The sequence below is a fragment of the Mustela erminea genome, chromosome 16 (genome assembly GCF_009829155.1).
Source record: "Mustela erminea isolate mMusErm1 chromosome 16, mMusErm1.Pri, whole genome shotgun sequence".
Taxonomy (NCBI): domain Eukaryota; kingdom Metazoa; phylum Chordata; class Mammalia; order Carnivora; family Mustelidae; genus Mustela; species Mustela erminea.
In genome coordinates this window covers 30,858,556-30,885,366 of record NC_045629.1, presented here as the reverse complement: position 1 = coordinate 30,885,366, position 26,811 = coordinate 30,858,556, and the positions used below count along the sequence as shown (strand labels likewise).

Genomic DNA, 26,811 nt, shown 5'->3' with positions numbered 1-26,811 from the left:
TTCCCTTTCTCTGTCAAGAGGCCTCCTGCCCAGGTAACCTGGGAAGGCATCTCCTCCGTGCTGGTTGTCACTAGGATGAGAGAAGACCCGACGGGTATAAGGAGGTGCGATTGTCCCACCATTGTTGATTATCAATAAATTTAAAAAAAATGGAAGAGAAATGACAGGCATACTGTGCACTAACTTGAGGAAAGGTACAAACAATGGTGATGGTCTAATGTGTTGAATCTCACGGTAATGTTCATCTTTTGGCAGGGGCTTCTGATCATTACAGTAATGCAAGGGAGGGTGAGTACCCTGGGAAGACAGGAATTCCCAGATGATTAATTTGGGCATTATTGACGAAGTCCATCTTTTGTTGGCTAATGGGAAACAGATTTGACACCCAGATGCTCTAGAGCTACCAAATGCTAGATGAGGAGGGTCTTCAAAGATCATTGAGCTGACAGTCCACCTACCCCACCACCAATTTTGCAAATGAAACTGGCCCCCAGAGGCTAAAGTCGTATGTGGCCTCCAGATAAAAATGCAGTAAATCAATCAATATCAAGATTGCCAAGTAGCCTTTTTCTATTTCTACTTTTAGGATGAGGTTCAACGTCAAGGCTAGACATGCTTGCATATCATTGAACCACATGCAAAGATCAAATGTTGCCATATTGTATATGGTTCAACCTAATACATCCAGAGGGTCATTCTAAGAGAATTTTCTCTCCTTGTGTAGCTTATTTCCTTTAAAATAAACAACACAATTTGCCCTTTGTTGTAACAGTCCTGCTAACACCTACTTTGAGAGATTTCATTAGATGCTTTTGGAATTTTAGAAGACTGAAACTGTATTTCTTTGTCTTATTTGTTTATTTGGTTAATAAAATTATGTCACTTCTAAAGTTCCAAGCAGGTTGGTGAAAAAAAGAAAAAAAAAGTTCCAAGCAGGTCTTTACATGGATGCTTAGTGTGAATCACAGCTTCTGTCAGATAAAAACATTTGGTGGTTTAATACATTTGATTCCATGAAGAATAAAACTCACAACAGCAAGTTTTTGCAGGCTGGTGCCTTTTTTTTTAATAAGAGAAAGCAAAATGGCATCCAAAATATTCTGCAAATTTAAGCACATACAAGGAACACATGTTAAAAATACCAACTTTTTAAAGGGAGGGCTAAACCCAAAATAAAAATAAAAGAAGATCTCTATCTCATAGAGCAGTAACAGATTAAAGCTATAGAAGAAAATGAATTTCTCTGAAAAGAATACTTCTCAACATCTGATTTCTGTTTCTTGGAAATGAAATTCAATACTTTTTAGTAAGGCCACTGTTCTATTATACTCCATAAGTTAATGAAGGAGGAAGCTAGAAAGATTGTCTGAGACCAACAGTTTAGAACCCTGTGTGTAATGTATAACCATGACTCATGTAAAGTCTGTCTTTCCTCTCCTAGGTGGTTTGGGGACAAAACTCAATTGACCAATGTGGGCAATTACTTAAGGGAATCCTTACATTGTTTTTATGGAGGGCCATGACTCTCCATGGCATGAACATAGATTCTCATTCATATATTTGCTCTGAATCCTAAGGAGCTCCTTAAAACCACTTGCAACCAGTCCGAGCATACTTGACTTTCCCTGCAACAAAGGCACATTCTCCAGTGAAGAAAGGTTTCCTCTTCACATGGTAGAGTTGCCCAAATTTTCCCCAGGTGTCATTGCTCTTCCTAATCCTCTCCTTGCAACTAAATTCCTGCCAAAATTTCAATCCCAATTCCAGCCCTCCCTCCGCAGGGTTTCTCTCTCTTAGGGGTGCTGCCCACATTGATCTCCAATCGCCCTTAGTTGACTGTACTACCCAATCTTGATTATATACTGTTATATGTGGTTCTATACTGTCTACGATCAGTCACTACTGGGTTTTGATGTGTAATTTTTGCATATGAAACCATAGGCTCTATGAAAACAAATACTACATCTTACTCATCTATGAAAAAATTCACAGCACAGGTCTGGATGGAACAGAAGACTATTGCTTAATAAACTGTGGTTGGCTACCTTGCTCATTGGTTTTAAGTCAGTCTCTCAATTAACAAGTATTTATGGTGGTGGGTATTATGGAGGGCACACATTGCATGGAGCACTGGGTGTGGTGCAAAAACAATGAATTCTGTCACGCTGAAAAGAAAAAAAAAAGTATTTATGATCACCACTGATGGAGAGGGGTTTCTGTAAGGCACTGTGGAATTACAAAGAAATACAATAGTATCCTTATTCTCAAGAAGCTTTCAAATTTAGGAAATGGAATACATGGTAAAAATATGGAGTATATGGATAGAAACACATGCAAAATACAGTGTCAAATAGAGGTACAGGTGATTTGTGTTAGAAATTCAGAAGAATCTCAAAGCCTTGGTGCTATGGGGGGAGTGGGTCAGGAATGGCTTTACAGTTACGGCTGCCAGATTCAGCAAGCAAAAATATGAGGTGTCTAGTTAAGTTTTAACCCCAAAATTGCATGGGACATACTGAAAATCATTCCTTGCTTTTCTGAGGTTTAAATTTCATTGGTTGACTTATATTTTATACAGCAACCAGAACAAATGGTCCTGGATGGTAAAGACTGAGTGGTGTTAAGGAAAGCAAGGAAGGGAGAAGGTGTGTTTATTATTGTCGACATGGAAATGGGGTTCTGAAGAAGCTATCTGGAAGGCTTTTGTGGGTGGGCAGTGAGTTGAATTCATGCAAGAAAAGGATAACTGAACTACGGGGAGAATCATTCACTTCATTTTCATGGACTACACTACAATGAGGTTTTCAGGAGTTGTGTCCTGACAGAAAGACTTCCCAGGACTCAGTTTTGCTCTGAGATGTTGGTTAGGAAGTTCTGAATTTTTGTTCATGTGCAAAGGTTATGACTTAAGATACTGTATTTACATTAAGACAACCATTCGTATATTTTTTAACAGAATGTCACAATATCATGAATTTTCTACATGGTATTTAAAAGAAATTTAAGCTCGAGGGTTTGGTTTTGAGTCCACTCTCAGGAATATGTCTGTGGGAAAATTTGAGAAGCTCAGAGTTGAGAATGAGTGGTTAGCTGGAAGTCCTGGTTTGCCTGCACAGTTCTAGGTGAAGCCCATAATTAATATCCTCTTTCACTGTCAGAATTTGACCATTACAATTATCTTAGCAATAGGGAGCTACTGAACATTTTGAAAGGGGGTTACCTGGTGAAAGCCTCTTCTTAGAAAGATTTATCTAGTCACTTTATTATGTAGGAAGGACCTGTTACCACGAGATACACTTAAGATGCAACCGAATAAAGTTCAGCAGGTAATATGGTATGACTTAAGAAAACAGTAGGGAATGGCAAAGGGAAAATAAAGGGAAGATAGTTACTAGAGATCGTATGAAAGAACAATGGATAGTAAACAATAACTGTATTTGGAGTTAAGGGCAGAGGAAGAAAGCAAGAGATCCTTACAGATGGGTGGTTAAGGAAGCTTTCCAGACAAACTGTCACTAAATCTGAGTCCAGTAGGATAAGCTGGCCACACCCTAGAGTATGGGTCAAAATATATGGAATTTGGGTTACCTTCTTCTTTTTTTTTTTTTAATCAACAATGAAAAATCCCAAGCAAATGTGAAGGCTATTAGAGATGCGCTAATAAGATTTCACTATTGATATTTCATACTTTGAACTGACAATCCCATTGACTGGTTTTTGGAACTCAGCATATATTAATTTTTTCATTATACTCCAACACCAAGTAAAGTTCTGGGCAGTTTGTAAGGATGTGGGAAATAACAGGTAATTCCATATAATCTTTCTCATAGTTGGTTGCATTTGCTATTAACTATTAAGTTTTCAAGTTAGTGTATTTCTCTAGTGAATTCATTTAAAACTCAACCCATATGATGTACAATGATTCTATAGCAATACTCGTTTCTCCTAATGATATAGGAACACTAATTGTTTTTCCATTCTTCCAAATGGCTACAGTGGACTGTGATTCATGGTAGCAGTGGCTTATTTGGGTTTGGAGCATAAAGAATATATCAAGCACCATGCTACGATATATGCATGCATTTCTCATTTAATCTTCTCGATAATGTTAGGAGAAAGATACTATAATGAGACTAGATTTACAGATGAAAGAAAAAGATGCAGAGAAGTGGAGAAGTTTGCCCAATAGCCAACAGATCATGAAGCGTGGAGTTCAGTTTGATTATGGGTCTGTCTGGTTCTATGTACCTTGCCTGTAATGCCATTCACTCCCTCCAACTATCTGTTCAGATGCATTACACATACCTTCACCATCTCCATATTGTTTTTTAACAAGAAAGTAATGCATGTTATTACTGCCTTTGAAAATAAAGAATCCAAGACTTTTTTCTCTTCCCATTTTTCTTTGGCATTTGTTCCTTAATTAATTCCCACATGTGACTTACTGACTACAGAACTATAGGTCAAGTACAGAGACTTAGAGAAATAAAGTATAAGGTGTTTTTTTTTACTTGTATGTTTTACTTGGATAGTAAATACTGGCAGATGGCTACAAAACTCAGGAACAGTTTCTCAAAAGGAACTCTTCACATGGTAGAGTTGCCCAAATTTTCCCCAGGTGTTATTGCTCTTCCCAATCCTCTCCTTGCAACTAAATTCCTGCCAAAAAAAAAAAAAAAGTATGTGTATTCTTTTATGACTGAATATATCTTTATCCACTCCTATCACAGCTAATGAAATAAGTGGTAATTATCTAGGCATTTTAGGGGGAAAAATGCATTGCATTGGTTATTTGGATATTTTAAGAGCAATATATTTTGCCTGGCAATTACCTGAATTTTTACATTTTCTTCCATTTTCTATTTGTGTTTGTGTGTGTGTGAATCTGAGGATTTTTTTTCTTTGAAGAACAAGGAGCATCCAGGAGAAAAATACAATTGGTACTAGAGATTTAATAGATTAGATCTTGTTTTAGATTAAATTAGTAGCAGAGAAATTAATTGTACTTAGTAAAATATGAAATAGACAAACACATATATAATGATTTCCTCACTCTTCTAAATATGCAGTCTTCACGTAGATCAGAATCAGTGATCTTACAGCTTTCTTTGGCACCTTTTTCTGTGTCATAAATTAAGCTCCTCATCCTTCTTTTAACTTGATTTTGACCATACTGTGTGTGTGTGTGTGTGTGTGTGTGTGTGTGTGTGTGTTGCATTTGATAGTTTGATTGCTTTGGGGTCCTAGAGCTTGAGGTCAGATTATTTTCTAAAAGTCAAATTTGTTATCCTATTTAGAAATACTTTTGGGTGCTCTATCACTATGATTTTCTTCTTGAAAGAGGAAATAAATGAAATGGATTTTATTTAAAACAGTTGTATACCACATTAGCTTGAATTTGGACCTTAAAAAATGGTTGATGAATATAGTTGATGAATATGTAATTGAAGATTCAACATTGACATGAAAAATAAATCTCCCATTTTTGAAGGTCTATTTTAACATCCCAGAAGATCATTGATATGAGGTAATGTTCTAGATATTTCTGCTACGATGATGTAATGTTAATTGGCTTAGCACAAAAATGGATTCAGTCTACATTCATTCTACCCACCTCCTCCCCACCCCCCAAATTATGGTTTCCTAAGATAAAATGACCAGGGAGGGTTTGAAAGATTAATGTTTGATCAGCTGAAACGGCATACTTTTCCTGCAGGAATAGATATCAAATCAAATTAGGGGACATTTAAGAAGGTCAAAGCTGTACAACCCATCGCTGGGTTGTACAGAAACATATGAGGCTCTTAAATTTCAATTTGATTGATTTTTGGCAAAGCAGCTGTGACAAGGAAAAGAAATTGGATGACATGAATCAGTCCTTGTGATAAAAAATGTAATAAGAGCAGTAAATTGTACCAATCTGAGACCTCACCTTACCCTTGATTCCAGTTAAACCTCCTGCTGAGTTTAATGAGAATCCCACTCTATCAGGCAGGGCCTTGCCCTTTTTTTCTCTCCCTCTAATGAAAGACATTCTTACAGTTCTACATGGAGATCTACACTGGTTTACCGGAGTAATGAAAGCTCTTTATTCTGTTTATATTTCAAGACTTTATTGCCAACCTAATTTTGACTATTCAAGGAATTTTTTTCTTAGGCCTTAACACTACCAGGTAGTATGAATAAAATGATAGCCTAATGGTATAGCTAGATTGGTGAGTACTTAAATGAGAGAATGCCATCTCAGACCCTCAGGAGAGTCGGCTCACCTGGGTGAGTGGAGTTCTCTTATCTAAATGACTCTTCCTTCCTGTAGCCTCCTGAGCTGGAAGCAGCTCTCATCTGAGGCTGCCGTGCCTTCTCTGAATTATGTCTGCAAAATGGCTTCTTCGGGCATCTATGTAATTTAAATTACTCCCATTAGTTTTTCCCCCTTCCCATTACTTTTTAATTTTATTGGCTGAAAACTGGAAGAATACTTCCCATCCATTCTTAATTCAGCAAAAACTCATACTTCCTATCCAGACTAATTATTGCATTTGTGGGCTCAATTTCTAGAATCCAAAATGTTTTGGTTATCCATGATAAGGATGTCAGTTTCCTCTTTCACTTTGTTATAATGTGTGACCTTTCTCTGGAAAAAAAAGCTCTGGCTTCTACTTCATGTGGATTTTATTTGATTTTTTAGAAGATTTTATTTATTAATTTGATGGATAAGAGATCACAAGTAGGCAGAGATGCAGGCAGGGAGAGGGAGAGAGGAGGAAGCAGGCTCTCTGCTGATCAGAGAGCCTGATGTGGGGCTCAATCCCAAGACCCTGGGATCATGACCTGAGCTGATGGCAGAGGCTTTCATGTGGATGTCTAAAATCCACATGAAGGGGTGCCATGGAGCCACCCAGGCACCCCTTCATGTGGATTTTAGAATAAAGTCCATGATGTGTGTCTTTGCATTGAATAAAGTGGTGTGAAACTACAAATACAGTAAATTACCTACTATGTTCTCAGTGAAAGCAACACCTTTCAGAAATGGAAAATGCAAGACTTTTATCACAAGTGCAATAAAGAAAAAAAAAAACCTCTCATATAAGATTTTATCTCAGTTAATGGGACTTTTCCCCTGAATGGACCAGTGGTTTACATACTGAGGATACAGAAAATGAATTCAGAGAAACTTATCTGTCAATCACAAGAATGGGCAGTCTGTATGCAAATAAAGGAACACGCTAATTTATAAAAAACACTGTGAAGAAACACAGTAGGATTAAGCCGAGACTCCACAGCAACTTGTGTGACAAGCCTTAGACGTTAATCTTGATTTAATTAATCTACTGGGCTGAAAACTTACTAAAACTTGAAAGCATATTTCTTGAAGAGTTTCTATGTAAACTTCTGCTTCCTTGGAATGGTGTGAAGTTTCTATGCATTCAAAAAACTCCATATTGTTGTTTTAATTCTGAGCGTGTTCTACAAAATACATTCTACTTAGAACAGTTCCTAGCATCAACCACAAATAGAGGTATTTCACCTTGGTGTGATTGTCAAATGTTTCTTAAGGGTCCACTGGATAGAATCTTTATCTGGATAGTGTACAGACTGAATTCAGATTAGCCTCCCTAAATGTTTTCTTAGGAAACCTAAATGGTATGTAAATAATTAATAGAAAATAACTATTTTGGGCAATGGCTGCAAAAACCTCATGGAAAGGCAAGCATTCTGCTTGCTTCCAGAAACCTAATGAGAATTCCAGGATCTCATTTAATGAAACTTTGCAAAATGCACAGTATGTAACATTTACTTAACGGCACCCTAAAGTCAGATTTTTTAAATCACGTTCAGTGGCGTTTTATTTCAGCCATCCATTCAAAAACCTCACATTACATGCTTCTGTAATTGGTATAGTGAATCAAAACTGAACAATCAGGTAATTTTTCCCTCTGACCGAAAATACATCCATGACTTTGCTAGTCACATTAGTATGTGCCCCGGTCACTATGTGTTACAGAGAATATGAAGAACAAATACATCTTTAAAAAATAGTAAATATAAATATTGTTAAGGTTTGAACTACCTGATAGTAAAAAAAAAAAAAAAAAAAAAAAAAAAAATTATTGTAGTAATATTCTTGAGCTGCTCCGGGAGGATGTGGGAGTAGCAGAGCCTTGGAGGGGAACGAGAGGCACCTTAACGTTAACTGTGTCCGCAGGGCTATCTTCAGCGTCAGATCTCCAGGCATGAAAGAAACCCTTCAGGTTAATTCTGAAAGGTGACGAAAATTGTTTTTTTTGTTTTGGAAATCAAATGCTACTTCCTTAAGATGTGCCAGGTAAAGACTCATTTTCTGAAATAGGATTCCTCAGATTGCACCCTGGCGCTTCAATTAGTATAGTTTTCTGCAGGGAACGTAAAGCAACATACAAAGCCAGAAACGCATCCGAAGTCTGCATTCTAAGGTCAGCTGGGGTCATCGCTGCTACAAATGGGGTTGAAATATAAAAGACAACGTAGGGGCCCCTGGGTGGCTCAGTGGGTTAAGCCTCTGCCTTCAGGCTCAGGTCCTGATCTCCGTCAGGGTCTTGGATCCAGCCCAGCATCAGGCTCTCTGCTCAGCAGGGAGCCTGCTCCACTGGCGGGCGCCAACACCCGCCCCCCACCCCCGCCCCCACCTCTCTGCCTACTTGTGATCTCTCTCTCTCTGTCAAATAAATAAAATCTTAAAAAAACATTTTAATTAAAAAAAAAAAAAAAGACAACATAGTCTAAAGCAGTTGGAATCACTGGCCACAGCGATTTGGGCCTGGAAGGAACACTTGAAATCATCTTTTTTTCTTATTTTATAGATGAAGAAAGCAGATCTAATAACCTTTATTACTTTGAAGGCTCCCTTTGGGGGTGATCGATGGTGAGGTGATGCTTGTGGCAGAGACAGAATGGAAAACAGAAATGAGAAAGGGGCATCCTAAATGAAAGTGATGGCAGGCTTTTAATAAATCAATGTCTCTCTTCAATATTTGACTCTCATGTTTCTAAGTCTGACCTTTTTTTATGTTGGTGGTAAGAAGCAATCTTTTTTGCATTGTGGCAGGGACCTGGGAAGTCTTTAATTTCCTCTTTCAGAGCAGTTGGGGGCAGCCTTTCAAAGATGGTCACATATTTTAGATCCTCTTTTTGTGTGGGAAGACTGCTGCCTCAGGTGTGGATACAAAAGTTCCTGGGAGGGGCGCCTGGGTGGCTCAGTGGGTTAAAGCCTCTGCCTTCGGCTCAGGTCATGATCCCAGGGTCCTGGGATTGAGCCCTGCATCGGACTCTCTGCTCAGCAGGGAGCCTGCTTCCTCCTCTCTCTGCCTGCCTCTCTGCCTACTTGTGATCTCCGTCTGTCAAATAAATAAATAAAATTTTTAAAAAAAAATAAAAGTTCCTGGGATACATCGTGCTTATAGCTGCTTCTACCCACCAATGTTAAATGTGTACTCTGTATTACTTCCAGAATTCCTTCCAGTCACAGAATTTTCAGGAAGAACAGATTTTTCTTCTACTTAGAAAAATCATGAAATGTGTGGAGATCCTTTCAAGAGAAACTATGATCCCATGGAGTTGCCCTTGGCTGGATCAATCCCACGTGAGAGGTAGGAAAATAAGCCTGAGATGCTAACTGTGTTATAGGACCTTAAAGATCTTTTCAGAACTTTAGGTTTTTTATTTTATGACCTTGAATAAGTCATTTAACCACTCTGGACCTTCTCCTCATCTATAACTAATAGCTCTAAGCTCTGAAATTTTGTGATCCTACAAATTTAGTAACCTTGTCTTATTAAATAAGTAACTTTCCTGTTACCTACAGATTCATCTTGTTGTGTTTTCTGCAGTAGGCATTTTCTTTACCTATATTTTTTTTAACAAATTATTTTAAGGCATTGCATTTTTTAAAAGACTTATATATTTATTTGAGAGGGAGAGAAAGGGAGAGAGCAAGAGTGGAAGAGCAGGGGGAGGGAGAACTAGACTCCCTGTTGAGCAGAGAGCCAGAGCATAGGGCTCTATCTCAGGACACTGAGATCATGACCTGAGCCCAAGGCAGAAGCTTAACCATCTGAGCCATCCGGGTATCCCAAGGCATTACATAAAGAAAACTTAATATTTCTACTTGGCAAAAATGTTGCCTCTTTCCAAATTTTTTAAAAAAAGTTTTTATTTATTATTTTATTTATTTGACGGACAGAGATCACAAGTAGGCAGAAAGGCAGGCAGAGAGAGAGAGAGAGGAGGAAGCAGGCTCCCTGCTGAGCAGAGAGCCTGAAGCGGGTCTCGATCCCAGGACCATGGGATCATGACCCAAGCTGAAGGCAGAGGCTTTAACCCACTGAGCCACCCAGGTGCCCCATCTCTTTCCAAATTTTGATATTCCATAATAAATATTTGTATGACATAAAATATTATAACATATAATGTTCTTCATGAAACAATTCACGTTTTAAATTTCAAATTGTCCAACTATTAGGACAAATTTCACTTTCCCACATGTAAGAGATTTATTTTTGGCTTTGGTTTTAAATATGTAATTTTCACTATTAGAACAAATGATGCACACAGTGTAAGCTTCTTGGATACCATTTAGAACTCTTTTGGAATCTATAATAGTCATTCTTAAGATATGTGAAGGATTATATGTTGTTTTACTGATTGAGGTTGAAAGAGCCCATGCATTTTATTCATTTGTGACAGCAAATACCATATGATTTGGTGATAAATATTGCCAATAAAATAAAAGAAAAGCAAAAATGGAATCAAGTGTTTGATCTGTAGAGACAAATGTGGGTTGGAATGTGGCATAAGTGGCTGATATTGTTTTACAAATGACAACGTGGTAATACATAATATATGAAGGCACAATATTGCCTTTATCTTATGGTCTTTTTTTTCTAGATTTATTCTGCCCAAATATTATCCATAAAAGAGTGGCCTTGTGGTTGGGAATATGGCTCACATCTTCAAAACATTTGCCAAATAATAATAGATGGAGTAGGACAGGGGATCTGTGTACTGGGGTGTGGGCCAATTGAGAAATGTCTCCCACAGCTGTGACTCATGCAATTCCATAAGGCTGGGCTTGTAGCTCCCTAAATACAGGAGTGAGTCAACCCTAACGGTTTCCATTGCAAGGGCCTTTGAGTTTCTTCTCTTAAAAGAATCATTTCCTGGCTTGTTTCATAGAGGTTAGCCCTCATTCCTCTACTATTTTGTTTGCTGCTTATTGTTTCTTCCCAACTCTTTTTAAGTTTATTGAGGACGAGGAAAGGTGTCTCACTTAATGTTTTCTATAGTTTTCCCCCAACATATAGGAGCGTGTATGAAAGTTAGAAAGTGTTCTGTGAACCCTTATCCATTGGGGGCCAAGCAGGGTAGGGCTGTTCATCAGCTGCAAATGATATTTGAATGGGTAAGTGGCCCAGGAGCTCTCCCATTGAAAGTAGGTACAGAGTGGGGGTTAAGAGCCCAGATGTTGGAGCCAGATTGAGTTCTCTCCACTAAATGTACTAGCTTCATGTTATGCTACAGACCGGTATTTCTGCATACTTGAAGTTGTTTGCTTCTCTCACCTAGCGCTTATCCCCTAGCTGTAGCTGTGTGCATGGCACTAGTAAAGGGCATAACTATGGTTGTGTGGTTCTCTGACAAAATGTAAGAAACCCCCACCACCTTTATTTTTCACAACAGCAGGTAATCAACTCTCTCTACTCAGGAGAAAAAGGAGATAAGTGAATGTTTCCTCTACATGTACGTTGTGTTGCTTTCTTTCCCTCCTCCCCCACACCCCTGCCAATGGAAAGAATATGAATAGAGCTGAAGACTTAAGCTCTTGTTCAGGATCTTTTCCACTTTGAACAATTTATTAAACCTGAAGAGTTCATTTAGCCACAAAATGGAGATAGGATGTTGTTGTAAGGATCAACTTAGGTATATGTTAGGAAATCGAAATGCTGTACTGACATAATGTATTGTTAGTGAAGATTCTTCTTCTATAAACTGATCTATATTCTTTTTTTTTTTAAGATTTTATTTATTTATTTGACAGAGAGATAGAGAGATCACAAGTAAGCAGAGCAGCATGCAGAGGGAGAGGGAGAAGCAGACTCCTCACTGAGCAGAGAGCCCGATGCGGGACTCGATCCCCGGACACCGAGATCATGACCTGAGCCAAAGGCAGCCACCCAACCGACTGAGCCACCTAGGCGCCCCAACTGATCTATATTTTAGAGTGACCTTTTGAAGTTTTATTGTGTTTGGCTAAAGTGAAATGTTGTGGAACCTCATTTTGTACAGTTCTGCCTGCTTCTCTTAGTTCATCCTTATCTCATTGAGTCAATAAACACAGTCAGAGCTCCTACGATGTCCAAGAGAGACATAGTGGTTAAGCGGGTGAACCCTGAGATTTGACTGATTTGACTGAATCCTGAGCTATCACTGTGGGGGGGTGACCCATCCCAGGCTGTGTGTGACTTCTCTCTCCCTTTCTCACCTGTGAAAATGGGGATGATAATACCCCTTGAAAGTGTTTGGCATAGTCACAGAACCCGACAGAGTTAGTACTCAGTACATGTTAGCCAATAGCAGTATTATTATTACCAGCCATTTACAAAGTAAGTGGAACATGGTTCAGTCCTAAAAGAAGCCCTTAGCATAGTTGGATCAAAGACAAAGAAAGGTCTGCAGTAAAACAGGAACTAAGAACAGCTCACGATGAGGAAGCTGGAGTGTAGTGAGGTGAGCACTAGATTGAAACCTAGCACTGCTCTGAATATCTGTACCCCAGGGCAAGTCACTTAACTTTCCTTGGCTTCTGCTTTCCTTCCTTGTCAGGTGGGGATAATGAAACTTGTTTGGGGGTTGCCATAAAAATTAAATGGGGAAAAGGAGCAGAAGGAGGATGTGTGGCATGTGGATGGTTCACTCGTAGTAGGGAAGAAATAAGTGACCAGGAAGATGTTAGCAAAAGGTGTATTTGACGATATATGGCCAATTCCCACATTTACTGGGAGACAGTAAATCGGCTGTAAGACTTCTCAGGAAGGGAAGATTAAGGAAAGCCAGACTTGGGAAAGCTGGTAGAATATGCTTCAAGGAGAGCAAATCGTTTCTCAGAAGCAATTCTGAGAAATCCTGTTTGACTTCTTAGCTGACTACCCTACTTATTGCCCATTCGTTTCTAAAATTTAGCAGAAGTGATAAAACCTGTAGTTTTCTGCAGAGAAAAACTTCAGGGCTGTTTGTTATTTGTTGTTCCCCTTGCAATAAATAAATAAATAAATAAATAAATTTCACCAGGCAAGCGGGACACGGAGTCCAGTGTTCTGGGCAAGCTACATCTTTCTGCATTTCTTTTCTTGGATATGTTGTAACATAGCTTGTAGCAATTGGTAACCAATATGGACTGCAACTGTGAACACTATTTTGAGATTGCATTTTAAGAAAAATTTCAGTGGGTGAAATCCAATTTTCAAAGCTACTTAATTCAGTATTTCTTCCATGTCAGCCCTGAACTTAGAAAAAAATTTTCACTCTAAATACTGACTTTCATTTTCTTTTATTTTGTTCTGTTACTAAACTTTTTTTTTTAAGGTTTTATTTATTTATTTGTCAGAGAAAGAGAGAGAGAGAGCTTAAGCAGGGGGGAGTGGCAGGCAGAGGGAGAAACAGGCTCCCTGCTGAGCAAGAAGCCAGATGCTGGGATCATGACCTGAGCCAAAGGCAGACACTTAACCAACTGAGCCACTCAGGCATCCCAACTTTTTTCTTTTTTAAGCCAAGTTTTTGTCTGATAGAGGGGTGCAGCTCTTTGCTCTCTACTTTGTGCTTGGTAGCTATTTCGGAACTCTGCTAGATTTTTTTTTAAGTGGGGAAATATCTACATTTTCTTTAAAGCTGGTCTTTCCTACCAGGTGCATGTATTATGAACTTGTGAGTATTTACATTGTTGTAAGGCTTTCATATAAAGCTCCTCCTTTGTCATTATTCTATGTTTATGAGAAAGTAGGAGTCTATTATTACTTGTATTTTATGGCCTTTAGATGTGAAAAAATATTGAGGACTTTTATCTGGAGAGAGCTATAATCAACAGTAACTAATTTGAAAAAGGCCTATACAACACTTATAAATGTAAGCACACAATTCTATTAATATGTCTGCAGTTATGTCACAAATATAATTCCTAGTTTATGTACCATACATTTATATGAAATTTTGGAAGCAAACACTTAAAATGCTCTTTTCTATTGGTAGTCAATTATCCTCCCTTAAGCCTTTGTAAAGTCAGATGTCAGATGAATGCTAATTTGATTTCTCAGGATATCTTTATTATTCTAACGATTACATTCTGCTAACATCTTCCAGATTTATATTGGCTGGTACCTGAAACACTATCGATTGAAAAGATATTACTGTCATCAATGACTGAGGAATAATACGAACCTCTACGTATCCATAGTCTTTTCCCATCACAGTCATCTAAGGAATATTACATTCTCACTGTGTGGCTCAAACTGATGGGTTTATAAGATTGTAAGGAGAAGAGACTCTGCGTGTGTGGTGTGTGTATGTTACATGATGTAATCCCCACTTCTCCGCTCTTTTTTTCTTTCTTTGAGAGGTGGCGGGGGGTGGGGGAGGCAGAGGGAGAAGGAGAGAGAGAATCCCAACAGACTCCATGCCCAATGTGTAAGCATCTGCCAAGGGGCTCAGGCAGATCTCACAACGCTGAGATCATGACCTGCGCTGAAATAAAAAGCCAGAGACTTAACCCACTGAGCCACCAGGATGCCCCCCTTCCTGCTCTTTCAGAGAACTCAGAGTAGACTTTTACATCTTATTGTTCTTCTTAATTATTTCTACTGAATGTGACATTTTACGTAGATGAGCCTTACTGGGCAGACAAGAACGGTCAATTTTATTGAAGTTTTATATATATTTGAAGTTGGATGAGATATAAAATATGACTGTGAAACATGTGATGAGAAATAAATGTAAGAGAGGTGTGTTTTCCGGAGGCATTCTCCGGAGTGGATCTGTCTTGGAGATATACTATATTGGCAGCTGCATCATAAATATAATATCAGCTCTCTCTGTATCACAAAGAATTGTTGAATAGTGGCCATTTCTTAAATTCCAAGTAATTTCTAGTAGATTTATTACTACATTCACAGAGCATAAGAATTTAGAAGTTTACTTTAAAGGATTACTTTTATTTAGTATTTTCATCATCTATTTAGGGGGACTTGGAAGGAGATTAAATTTTTTATTAAAAAGTACTTAACAGTCAATTGTTTAATGACGCCTCATAACCACCATGTGATTTAGGTGGCATTATTTTTCTCATTTCATAATTGAGAAAATTGTGGTATAGAAATGATAATTTGCTCAATGATTATCTGATAGTGAGTAGCAGGGCAGGGTTCAAAACTATGTCCATCTAATATGCAACCCACCTCTAATCTGCCTGACCTAAGTTTTTTTGGGAGGGGAGGGGGGCTGTTTTTAATTTACATAGCATTTTGCATTCTTTTGAGTTCCGTGACAAGTTGCATTTTCTTATTATACAAAGCTTTTCCCTTTTGTTTTTAACTTTTGGAGGCAGCTTTAAACCAAGCTTTCAGCAACATAACATTTGGGTTTAGGTTGTTTGATCTAAGGTGGGCTTGTACTGTTGCTTGATGGGGCAGACTCAGAAGATAGAGAACGTCAAGGTGGTGCTGGTAAGGGGCAAACATGGAACCAGCATAACAATTTGTATTGAGTTTTATCTTTTCCTTTTCAACCCTCTGATATTTTCTATTTCTAGTTGCAAGGCCACGCCTACTTTGCCCAACAATTCTCTTACCTTGATGGCTGCCATCTTGGGCCACTATTCATCACCCTTCCCTTAAAGAAGGTTGGGCTGGAGAAAAAATGGGGGTGGGGACTGACTGCAAGAAGTTAAGCTTTGGAGAAGTTTGTTGCTTCTTCTCAGCCGATGTTCATTTAAAAAAACTTTTAAAGAAGAATCTTGAGTGGACCTAAGCACAAGACCTTCAAAATATCAGATACTGTTGCTCAAGCAATTCACTAGACATTTTATTTTAATTTATTATTTAGGAAGTGTTTTTCAAAGAAAACCAAATGACTCTGTTTCTGTGCTCCTTGTTCCTTCGTTATTCATTCTAAATGTGCATCAGTACATGGGTAAAATATCTAGGCATTCTATCTGATAACACATAATGCCACGGGCTGTATTTATACAGTGTTTGACAGATACTAATCACTTTCACATTTGTTTCCTTGGCTCCGGAAAGGACCCTCGGAAACAGACAAGGCCATATCTTGCCACTTTATAATGCTACAATAGGGGCACAGAGAGGAAAAGGGACCTGACCAAGGTTGGCTAGCTGAGACAGTCAAGACAAGAGCTCAGGGCTTCAGAATCCTGCTCCTGGGCTCTTCCAGCAATGCAACACTGGCTGCATGTGGAGAGGGGGCAGAGCTGTTAGAGCTTAAGTCCTCTATTCTCTTGAGTCCAGAGTTGCAGAGCTGTTCAGAGGCGGGAGATCACAGGAGGGGGCCATGCTGCTCCCCACATTGTTCTAGGTACCCCACTGGTCACCAGCATTAGGTTTGATCCAAGTGTGGTTCTGAACCAGGAGCATCAGCAATGTGCCCCCCACCTCCCAAGCTTGTTAGAAATGCAAATTAATGAGACCCACCTCAGAGCCAGGGAATGGGAATCAAAACCTCAGGGGTAGGGGGGCTGGTGCAGAATGGGATCTGAATGCTGCTGAGGCTCAGTTAAGGTGGAGAAACCTTTTAACTAAGGGATTCCCTGGCTGGATTGGTTGATAGAGGACAATAGTTAGATATTTCAAGTTTGTATCCTCTGGGTGGATCACAGTACTTTTAACTGATGTTCTTTGTGCAGCATTATGTACTATCTTGTAATACGGTAGGATTGGTATTATAAAATTTTTTAAAATGGTGGAGACTTCCAGTTATGGTTTTAAGCTACTATTACTGGCATTCAACTATTTTGTATGTAGAGTCTTGTCTTCTACAAAAGACTAAATTCCCCCAAGCAAGAGAATCATGTTTATTTATAGTCTCATGATACTTAGCATAAGCTTCAGAAGAGAATTAGTGCTTGAATCTATTTTATTTTGGTAAGTCTTATCATTAACTATTAACTATTAACTATTAATGACTTTGGACTAGAGGCAAATATGTTTAGTGTGTGACCTCCCTCATGTATGCTCATTTGTTTATAGGACTTAGAGGAGTAAGTGCTAAACTTTATTAGTTTTATTTTTTATTACATAATATATTATATTACATAATATATTATGCCATTATAATCATATAGAATATACTTATTCTATATGATTATAATATATAATTATCTATCTATCTATATATCTTTATTAGACACATGTTCTGGCCCTGGCCCTGAAGCTTACCACATATGAACTTGACTGAGTAAATTCTTTGAGCTTAAACTGACTCATTTTAACAAAGCAACATGTATATTATGCCCATTTCATAGGGACTGTGTGAAGATTAAAAAGGATAGAGGAAGTAAATATTTTCTAAGAACTACAAGGTCCTTACAGATAGATCATGCTATCTAACTCTTCTTTTGACACTTTTACTCTCCTTTTTTTAACTCTCCTTTTTTTTTAAAATCTGAAAGGAAAAGTAAGTCTGAAGTAGAATGGAAAGATTTTTAAAGTGACAAGGAGTCTTGGATAATCATGTCATCTGTACATCAAAAGACTAGAACTGACTCTGGTAATTTTTCATGTGTTTGAATGATGAGAATGAGAAGGATGCTAACTGGTGCTTTTCAGAGAAAGCTGCAAGACTTAAATTACAACAATAGATATTAGTGTTGGGAATAAAAAAGAACTTGGCAGGCATAAGGACAAGATGTTCCATAGAAAGATTCCAAGGGAGCCTCCAGTTACTCCAGGGTTGATGAACTGCCTGACGAGGTTGGTGCCCCTTCCCCTGAGATTGCTACCAAGGAATGTCTTGAGATTTTCTGGTCTCCGTTTTGCAATAGTCAGTATATCGCAGGTTGAACTTGGTCACGTGAGTTAGACTTCTATCTACTAGGAACCCGGAACTGCAAGATTATCATTAGGTTCATTGTTAGTGTTGTTGTTGAATGGAAATCAACCAGGGCTGTGGTGCATGGGAAAATCTTCCAAAAGAGGGAATAGAGTGCTAACAAAAAATTAAAGTTTACAATGCTTTCTCGTACAAGTATTTCTGGAACAAGGTTTAGATAAAGTTAATCAATTTCTTTTTATTCTGATATAAAGACCTGCTACTTGAATGGTTGAAGATTGACAGACTGATATTCAGATGATCTATTGTTAGACTAATTATTTGTCCAATGGATGGTGTACAAACTCTGACATCAAAAGTCTTATTCCAAAAGAATAACTGCTAAATAAGCACTCATGCAGGCATTGCTTTACAACTTCGCTTGAAAAAAAAAAAAAAAAAAGAAAAAAGTCAGGCCCCAACAGTGTTATTTTTAGTGTACTATACAAAAACTATAATTATCTATTTCTGGTCAAATTTTTTGAATTTCGTAATTTTTCCAAGTATTAGATATTTTAATCAGGAGGTTGACAAAATTGAAATTGAGAAAAATCTTAAAAATTTTGTTACAGTTTTGTAGTAAAATATATGACTGCTTCTCTTAAGTACAGTTCCTAGAGAAGCTGTATTTCCAGATGACTAACAAAATGATTGCTGAAATGCATTAATTAACCTTTATATTCACATAAAAATGTTTTGTGAGAACAAATGTACACAAAATGTTATCTTTAATCATGGCTAATAAAAATGGGTTATATAAACACAGGTTTTACTACGGCAGATGTCTCCTTGACAAATGACAGGACCCGATTCCTTTATTAAAAGATAATTAAAAATGTTTCACAAGGGATTCAGAGCCTTCCTCCTGCCCGCTTGCTTTTGAGATAATAAGGGGAAGAGTCTTGAAGTAATATCTAATGATTATACTAAATGTGGATGCCTAGGTGGTATATCTCTTTTAGTTCTAGATTTATTTCATAAAAAAATATTAAAGCTAAATATCTAGTGTCTATGTAAGGAGGTAAGTGTCCATTTTAAAATGCAATAACCATGATGACACTGATTAGATTAAGTCAAGATTTTTTTTTTTCTTTCTTTCCAGACTGGTCATCATGGTGTGTCCACATGAGAAGTGGACTTCTCATGTGGAAACACAGGAGAAGGCTTCTCTCTTAGCTTTCAGACAGCCATGTGTTCCATACATTACAACCCCCAAGGTTTCATAGCTCTTGTTTCCCCCAAAGCCTAAATCAAGGCAATTATTTTAATAAGTCCCAGGTTAGCAATTAAAGGTAGCCATCAATTTGAAGGCATTGCGTCTTTAAAGTGAATCGGTGCTAAAAAAGGATAAGACCATCTCAGGCTTGTTAGACAAAATGGTAGTCTCACGGGTTTGACCTCCATAGTGGGAACACCTCTGACATGGAGCATTTATAAGAGTAACTGGTACTGGTTAAAGGGACAGATTCCAGAACCAGATGGCCTGGGTTCAAGTTCTGTATCTATCTGTGTGACCTTGGATAAAAGTTACTTTCCCCCCATAACTCAGTTTCCTCCTCTGTAAAAGTACTTACTTTTTGGGTTTATTGGATGATTAGCGTAACTAATATGTGTAAAAGGCTTGGTGCCCAGCATGTTATATATGCTATATAAGGGTTAAATCAATCAGTAAAAATCCTTTCTTATAGATACTCTAAAATTTATGTCTATGCTGAAAAAATGAATCTTGAAAGAGAACAGTGGCTTTGGAAAACTGTTGTTGACAACAACAGCTACAAAACAGGAATGGATAATCTTGAGGCTTAATCCAACTTCACGTTGCATAATAGTATATCCTACAGCTGTGGGGCCAGTTTTATTGGGGACTCTTTGTAGTGCTCTATTTGGGGAATAATGTATTTCTAATTTGAAATATTTTATGTATAGTATAATTTTGTAGGATAGCATTTCCAGAAACATAGGAATGCACCCCACTGCATGTGAGCACTGACATATGGTATTTTTGGAGCTATTTTTCGAAGTACAGTTTTTTTTTTTCCCCTTTAGGTTGACTTTCTTCCAAAGTTAGTATGGAACAATGGAGGTCCTTTATTGGCTTAAGTAAGGAGAAAACACATACATAATCTGTTTTTAATTATGCAGCCATACTCAATAAATTATTAATAATTTTCTCATGTGGAAGAAATTCTCTGTTAGAATAATTTGGTAAGTAACACTTATGGGCTATGTTGAAAGGCAATTTTAGTACTGTTTAATCTGTTTTAGTTTATACAGCATGTGGAGTATTTGTAGCAAATTATCTCTGTGGCAAATGGGATTAGCTATATGGCAAATTGAATTAGGCAAATTTTAGATTATCCCATAACTAAAAGATTGTGAGTTGAACTCTTTGTTCTGCACATTGTTTTGTAAATAACACTAAGCTAGCAATATTGATTTAGCATCTTTCTCCACTGTGCCACAAGCCATATTCATTTTTTCTTAGGCACACACACACACACACACACACACACACACACAGCCAAATTCTCATTTTCCACATTTTCTTGAAGGTCTTCTGCTGAGTCCTAAAATATGAATATATTTTTAAAAATCCAATTATGAGAGACTGATAGCAGAGAACACGTAAGTCTCAGAGGAATAAATCCCTAAGAGTATAAAGGGGGAAGTGAAATATTTTGTAAAGATTGCCATGCATTTGAAAATATTAAGACCCAATACCAAAGCTTATTAAGTGAGGAACACCTCTATCACAATTCTCTCTTTCTGAAACTGACTTACTGGGTGGTAGAATCAGCATCATCTGGGAGTTTGTTAGGAATGCTGGTCTCAACCGGTCCTACTGTATCAGAATTAGCATTTTAATGAAAATCACAGGTAATTCATATGCACATTTAAGTTTGAGGAGCACAGTAATATGAAACTATTAAATATTTTACAGATGGATTATAGTTACATGAAACACAAGAGGAAAAAAAAAATCCCTGCCAATTCAAACATGGAAAAGAACTACTTTTGATGATCCTAAAAATTAGTTTAAGCTTGTTTTTGGTACGCCCCTCCTCAGTATCGTGCTGTATCTATGTTTTAACTTCTAGCCAAAAGCTCCCTAAAGGTGGACACTGACATTCAGGTATGTCCCCAACATCTTGAGCACATTTTAAATAAAGGAATAAGTAAACAATGTTTTTGTTTACTTATTCCTTTATTTAAACGTTACAACTTTCTGTTCCTAAATAATATTGCTATTACTACTGACCATTTTCTACCATTCATCCACTACAAACTCCCAAAAGTAACATAAATGATATAATAATAACAATGTAATAAAACTAGAAAGTAAAATCGTAAGAGAAGGACTAACAAGGGTTAACACTCATTCCCACTCATTTTTAATAGTCTCCTTGAAAATGCGCACAAATTTTCATCCAGTAGGGTAAAGTATGGCATTAATTTATTGAATAAGCAATTGAATGGTCCAGATTAAAAAAAAAAAAAAGATTTTATTAAATAGTGTTTGAAACTGGGTTTAAAAAAAATATATCAATCACCTATTTAGAGAACTAGATTGCCCTCTAGTGGGGTGAAAGCTTTTGCGGACTCCAAGGTTTTCCAATGGAGAGAACAGGAAACGAGAACCAGCCTCCGTTCTGGAAACATCTGGGTCATCAGCTAATTTGGCATTTTATGTGGCCAATTTCTTGCATTTTTCATATAAGGTCACAGATCCTGTGACAACAGTATAGCGTGTGTTTCTTCAAGAAACAAATAGGAAATTGGTGTGAGCGGGAATTGGGTTTTAGCAGCTTGGGAATGGCGACATCCAGAGCAGGTAGCCACCGGCCCGGGGCCAGCATCATCCAGCCTTGTGAGCAAGGAGCTCCTAAGATGGAATGGGGCATGTCGTCAGTGCTGCTCGGTTGGAATAAAAAAAAAAAAACAAACCAAAAACAAAACGTGATTGACACATGAGGAATTTTCCTAAAGATGGTCTGGATTCATTAATGACAAAAATGCTCAATTAAATGATTGATTCATTTCCCATTTCATTTTGAACCTTACAGATTTAACTTGCAATTCTGGATGGTAGAAACTACTAGATATTCACAGAACTCAGTAACTATTTTGATCCTACAGTGTAGGGTGAAGAACTATTTTGTTGCGTGCGTCGGCTTTATCCACTCTGAAAGGACTGCCAGGCACTGTGGAATCTGAGCAAAATGTAGCCTCTTACAGCCTCTTCATCACAGGCTACTTGATGGAAGACATACTGGCTCAAATGACTGAATGCTTCTATCCGTTAATAATTTTAAGAATCTCCAAAGTAAATAAGTGTGTTTTTAGTACAGCAAATAAAATCCTGCTAAAAATGTTAATGACTAAGAGCAGAGGCACTCATTCTAACAATAAAGATACTCCCCTCCTCCTTAGGATAAAACTATTTACTACAAAGCCATAGGTCACTTCGCAAAACTATTGTGAATAGTGACTGAAAAAAATTCCAGACTTTAATGCTAAAAATCATTCAATCTTATTTATTATTTTAAAGTACACTTTCAGAGAATTTTGACATGTGTCAACAAATGCCACCAGGTATACGAATTTATATCATCAGACTAGCTTTTTGTATAGGGCTACACTGGTCACGTAATGCTTACTACAGGTTCAGCTTACTTGCTGGTATTAACCATATATATAATTAATTGATAAGCTACTGCTATTTCTCTTTCAGTTTTTTTGTTTGTTTGTTAGATTTTATTTATTTATTTGACACAGAGAGACACAGGGAGAGAGGGAACACCGTAGAGGGTATGGGAGAGGGAGAAGCAGGCTTCCTGCTGAGCAGGGAGCCTGATGCAGGGCTCAGTCCCAGGGTTCTGGGATCATGACCTGAACTGAAGGCAGACGCTTAACAACTGAACCACCCAGGCGCCCCTCTCTTTCAGTTTTATGTTGCAATCCTGACTAAATCCTCATTTTTCCACTTCTGGTTATATCCATTTAAAAGGATTTAACCTATATATCCATATATCCACTTAAAAGGTGCCCATTTTATTAGAGTAGATAATGGGGAATACTATATGCACCTAGGACAATCATGTTGAATAGTTGTTTAATGAATCAGGAAAAAGCACCTGCCCTAGTGATTAACTGATAACTGAAACGAGTTCAAAATCCATTATTTTAGTATTGCAGAGGTTGTGCTTCTCTTCACGATTTGCAAATACAGCTTACTCACGACAGAAAGAACCCTTGCATTTGTCACACTTTGGGTGGGATTTTTATTTTATTTTATTTTTATTAATGGAATGGTGGCTACCATTTCCGGATCCAGGTTTTCTGTGCCGAACTGAGACACTATCAAGAATCAGCAATTGGAAGAACAGTTTCAGAAAAAAAGAAAAGAAACAGTTAAAAATGTGTGCATAACCTATGTATATTGATTGGTAGATATGACCTTATGGAATACACAGTGAAGATCATTACATCTCAATTATATACGTATAATTTTACCCTTTGCAGTCACAATTATTTGCGAAGAATTTTCCAGCAATCTCTGGCGCACAAACCCTATCCTTAGTAAGCACCTTCAGGTAGTACCCGACCCACAAAAACATATGTAATCCAGACAGGAACTGAAAACACATTCGCTTTATAATATAAAATGAACAGGACGAAAAATTCCTTTTTTAAGGGGTGGTGAAGGAAGGGAAGAGTAGAAGAAAAGAGAGTGCGACAGGGTTAATCTTTAAATTCAATCATTCAAACCTTTTGAACAAATAAAGCCATCGAATCATGAAGTAGTAGTAATCAGCATCATCCTCATCATGATAATAATGTGAAATAACACTGATAGTGATGAGTTTGTCGCCCCCCCTCCTGTAGCAGAAACCTCCCGGTGCGGGTGCCGAACGCAGAGCGAGATCGCCCCCATCCCTCATTCTGAGAACCTTTCTGGACTTGCGGGTGAATCGCGAACTGTGAGAAGTGGGGGTAGCTTAGGACACTGCGCAGAAACGCGTCTCCCAGGCTGCACCCGCGGGGGCGAGCGCCCAGCTCCGGGGAGGGGAGCACAGGGCGCGGCGTGGGGCTCTGCAGGGCTGGCAGCGCTCCACGCGCCGGCTCGCCAAGAGCGCCCCCACCCGGCCAGCGACTGATTAGTCCGGGCCGCAGCTGGGAGGGGTGGGGCCGAGCCGCGCCTTGCTCGATTAGTGAGGGTCCCTTCTGGAGAGACTATCCAAAGGGACTACGTCCCGGGAAATGATATAGAACCCCGCTTGGGCCGAGGGTTTCAACTGGGGGGAAAGTAGCCTGAACTCCGTGGGTTGTGGGAGGGCGAGAAGAGAAGAACCCTCCCCGCACCTCTGGGAAGGGGTCACCTCTGCGGTCTTGCCGCGGGCTGGGGTGGGGCCGCGTTTTTGTATGGCCGGGCGGGGCTCGAGCCAGCTTTTCTGCAGAGACACCCGCTTGGCTGGGAGGGGCTCGGCACCAGGACTTGGGGAAATACCGGGTGTCTGCGCAAAGCAAGGGGGTGTCTGGGTTGTTCTGGACTGCGGGGCTGAAAAAAGGGGGGGCTTTAGGACAGCAGACCGTTCAACGGCCCCTCCCCAACTCCATTTCTTCGCCAAGCCTCGGAGCCGGAGGTCTTCCCAGCACCGCAAAAAGGGTGGGGCAGGGCGGGGCTGTGCGGAGCAAGCCCTGTCCCTCGCTTTATCCCTTCTCCGCATCCTGCACCAGTGTCCCGGGGGAGGGGTGCTTCCAGCAGTCACCAGACCTCGGGCCCATCCCTGCCTGTCCATCCCGGGGGCCACCGAGCGTTGGAACCATGGGGACACTTAGAGGCGTACAACCAGTTGGGGATCTCTCGGGTCTCAACTGTTTCCCTGATATATAGGTTGAGCTTATGGAAATTGCCATTATTTGGCCCTGTCTGACCTAGAAGACGGGTATTTTCACGTGGCTCAATTTATTAAGAAGTTGACCTGTTTTGTATCTGTATTATTATATCTACACTTATCTAGGTTCCCGAAGCTTTTACCCAAAACGATTAATGAGCTCAAAGAAGCCTTATCTGCGTCAATGTCTAGTTACCCTATGCAATGTGGTTTTGAAAAGAAGAATGTTAACCCACTTTTTTCCTCCTTTTGGTTAAACAGAACAATGAGGCCAGGGTGGGGAAGGCAGGGGCAATGGTCAGGTCTCATTCGGAAGCCGAGTCGGAGTCAGTAGCTACAAGCGCGGGGCGTGGCGCTGCTGTTCCCCCCAGGGCTGGGCTCCTGGGTGTCGCGCTGCGCTCCCCACCAGGCCCTCTTTCGGCTGAAGCTGCTGCACCCGGCGGTGGGGAGGAGTGAGGGCGCCAGCTCGGCTTCTCACAGGGTGGGGCCGTCCGCATTGTGCGCCCAGCGCTGCAGGTGCCTCCCCCTGGGACCGTCCTTCCTCACACAAAGAAACCCCACCCCAGCGCCTGCGAAACCGCTGTCCCTCCACCCCTCCCCACCGCGCGCTTCCCCGCCCCTGCAGCTGCCCACCCGCGCCCTCCGTGCCCTCCCCGACTTCCTCTCTCTTTCCCCTCCCTTTCCCTAAAACAAAGGAGCGTAGCACCCCATCCCCCGCCCTAACCTCCCCGCACCGCGCCCCAGGACTAGCGGTTTTTCGGACGAGACAATACCATAAAATTTGCCCCGTTCTCCACCCCCCCCCGTCTCCACCCATCTTTCAAACAACCTAAAAGGGACCGATTTGACTTCGCATTTTTCTTTTTCCTTTCCGCCACCTCCCTCTCCTCTTCCCCATTTTTCTTTTTTTTTAACTAGAGAAGAAATAAAGGATGTTACAAGCACTTTCCAAAATGTCCCTTAACCCCATTTAAGGCAAACAGTGAAGGTAGCTCCCTCCCCCCCACGACTGAGCCCTAATTTAAAACATGGAAACAGAACAAATTCTCTTCCCATGGGAAGGCAACTTACCTGCTTCTTCCTTTCAAAAGAAAATTTAGTTTTAGATTTCCAGGGACCCCCTCTTTGCCCTTCTCAAAGCCCCAGAACTGCCTTCGTCCTTCTCGGTTTCTGTTTTATCATTAACATCTTTCTCTTTATAAAATATTTCCCAATGCTTTAAAAGCTCTTAAGAGAGAAGGTGAGAGGTGGGCTCCAGGTCGAGCCGAGGGAGAAGGAGGCGCGATGCCTTACCCATTGCTGTTTTAGCCATTGTAGGGATGTGCAGATGCTGAGCGGTGGCGAAGGCGAAGGGTCCAGCTACAGCAGCGGAGAGCGCGAGAGAGAAGACTGAATAAGGCACTGAGTCTGCAGAGTGGGACCGTGCGAGAGAAAGAGCAAGAGGCAGGAGCCCATGAATAATTATCACTCAGAAGCTCAAGCAGATTGGCTCCCAAGGTCCCCTGACATGACTCCCGCAGAGTCAGAATCTCCAAGCATTAAATATTGATCGGCCAATGGTGCTGGAGTACAAAGTACCAGAATGCAGTTTGAAATGGAAATCAGTCCTTCCCTGGCAGCTCCCCCCCGTTTTGGGGGCCTGTTAGTACAGTCCAAGTAGAGTGGAGCCTTAGCCCAGAAGCCTCCTAGGAGCTAAGAACTGGGCTGTGTCTACCTGGGAGCCAGGAGGATTGACTTTATTCACACATGTTTTATCCCACAAATAGACATAAAAAGGGGAAGGGATTTA

At 39.6% G+C, this 26,811-nt stretch overlaps 1 protein-coding gene across 1 annotated transcript in view; it reads right to left on the bottom strand.

Moving 5' to 3' along the window:
- STMN2 (stathmin 2) overlaps positions 1-26,571 on the bottom strand; it is a 52,239-nt gene extending 25,668 nt beyond the window's left edge. The window contains exon 1 of the mRNA XM_032316444.1: positions 26,316-26,571. Within this exon, the coding sequence (XP_032172335.1) occupies positions 26,316-26,334 (19 nt within the window). The 5' untranslated portion in view covers positions 26,335-26,571. The remainder of the gene's footprint in view (positions 1-26,315) is intronic.
- Positions 26,572-26,811: the final 240 nt, after the last annotated feature.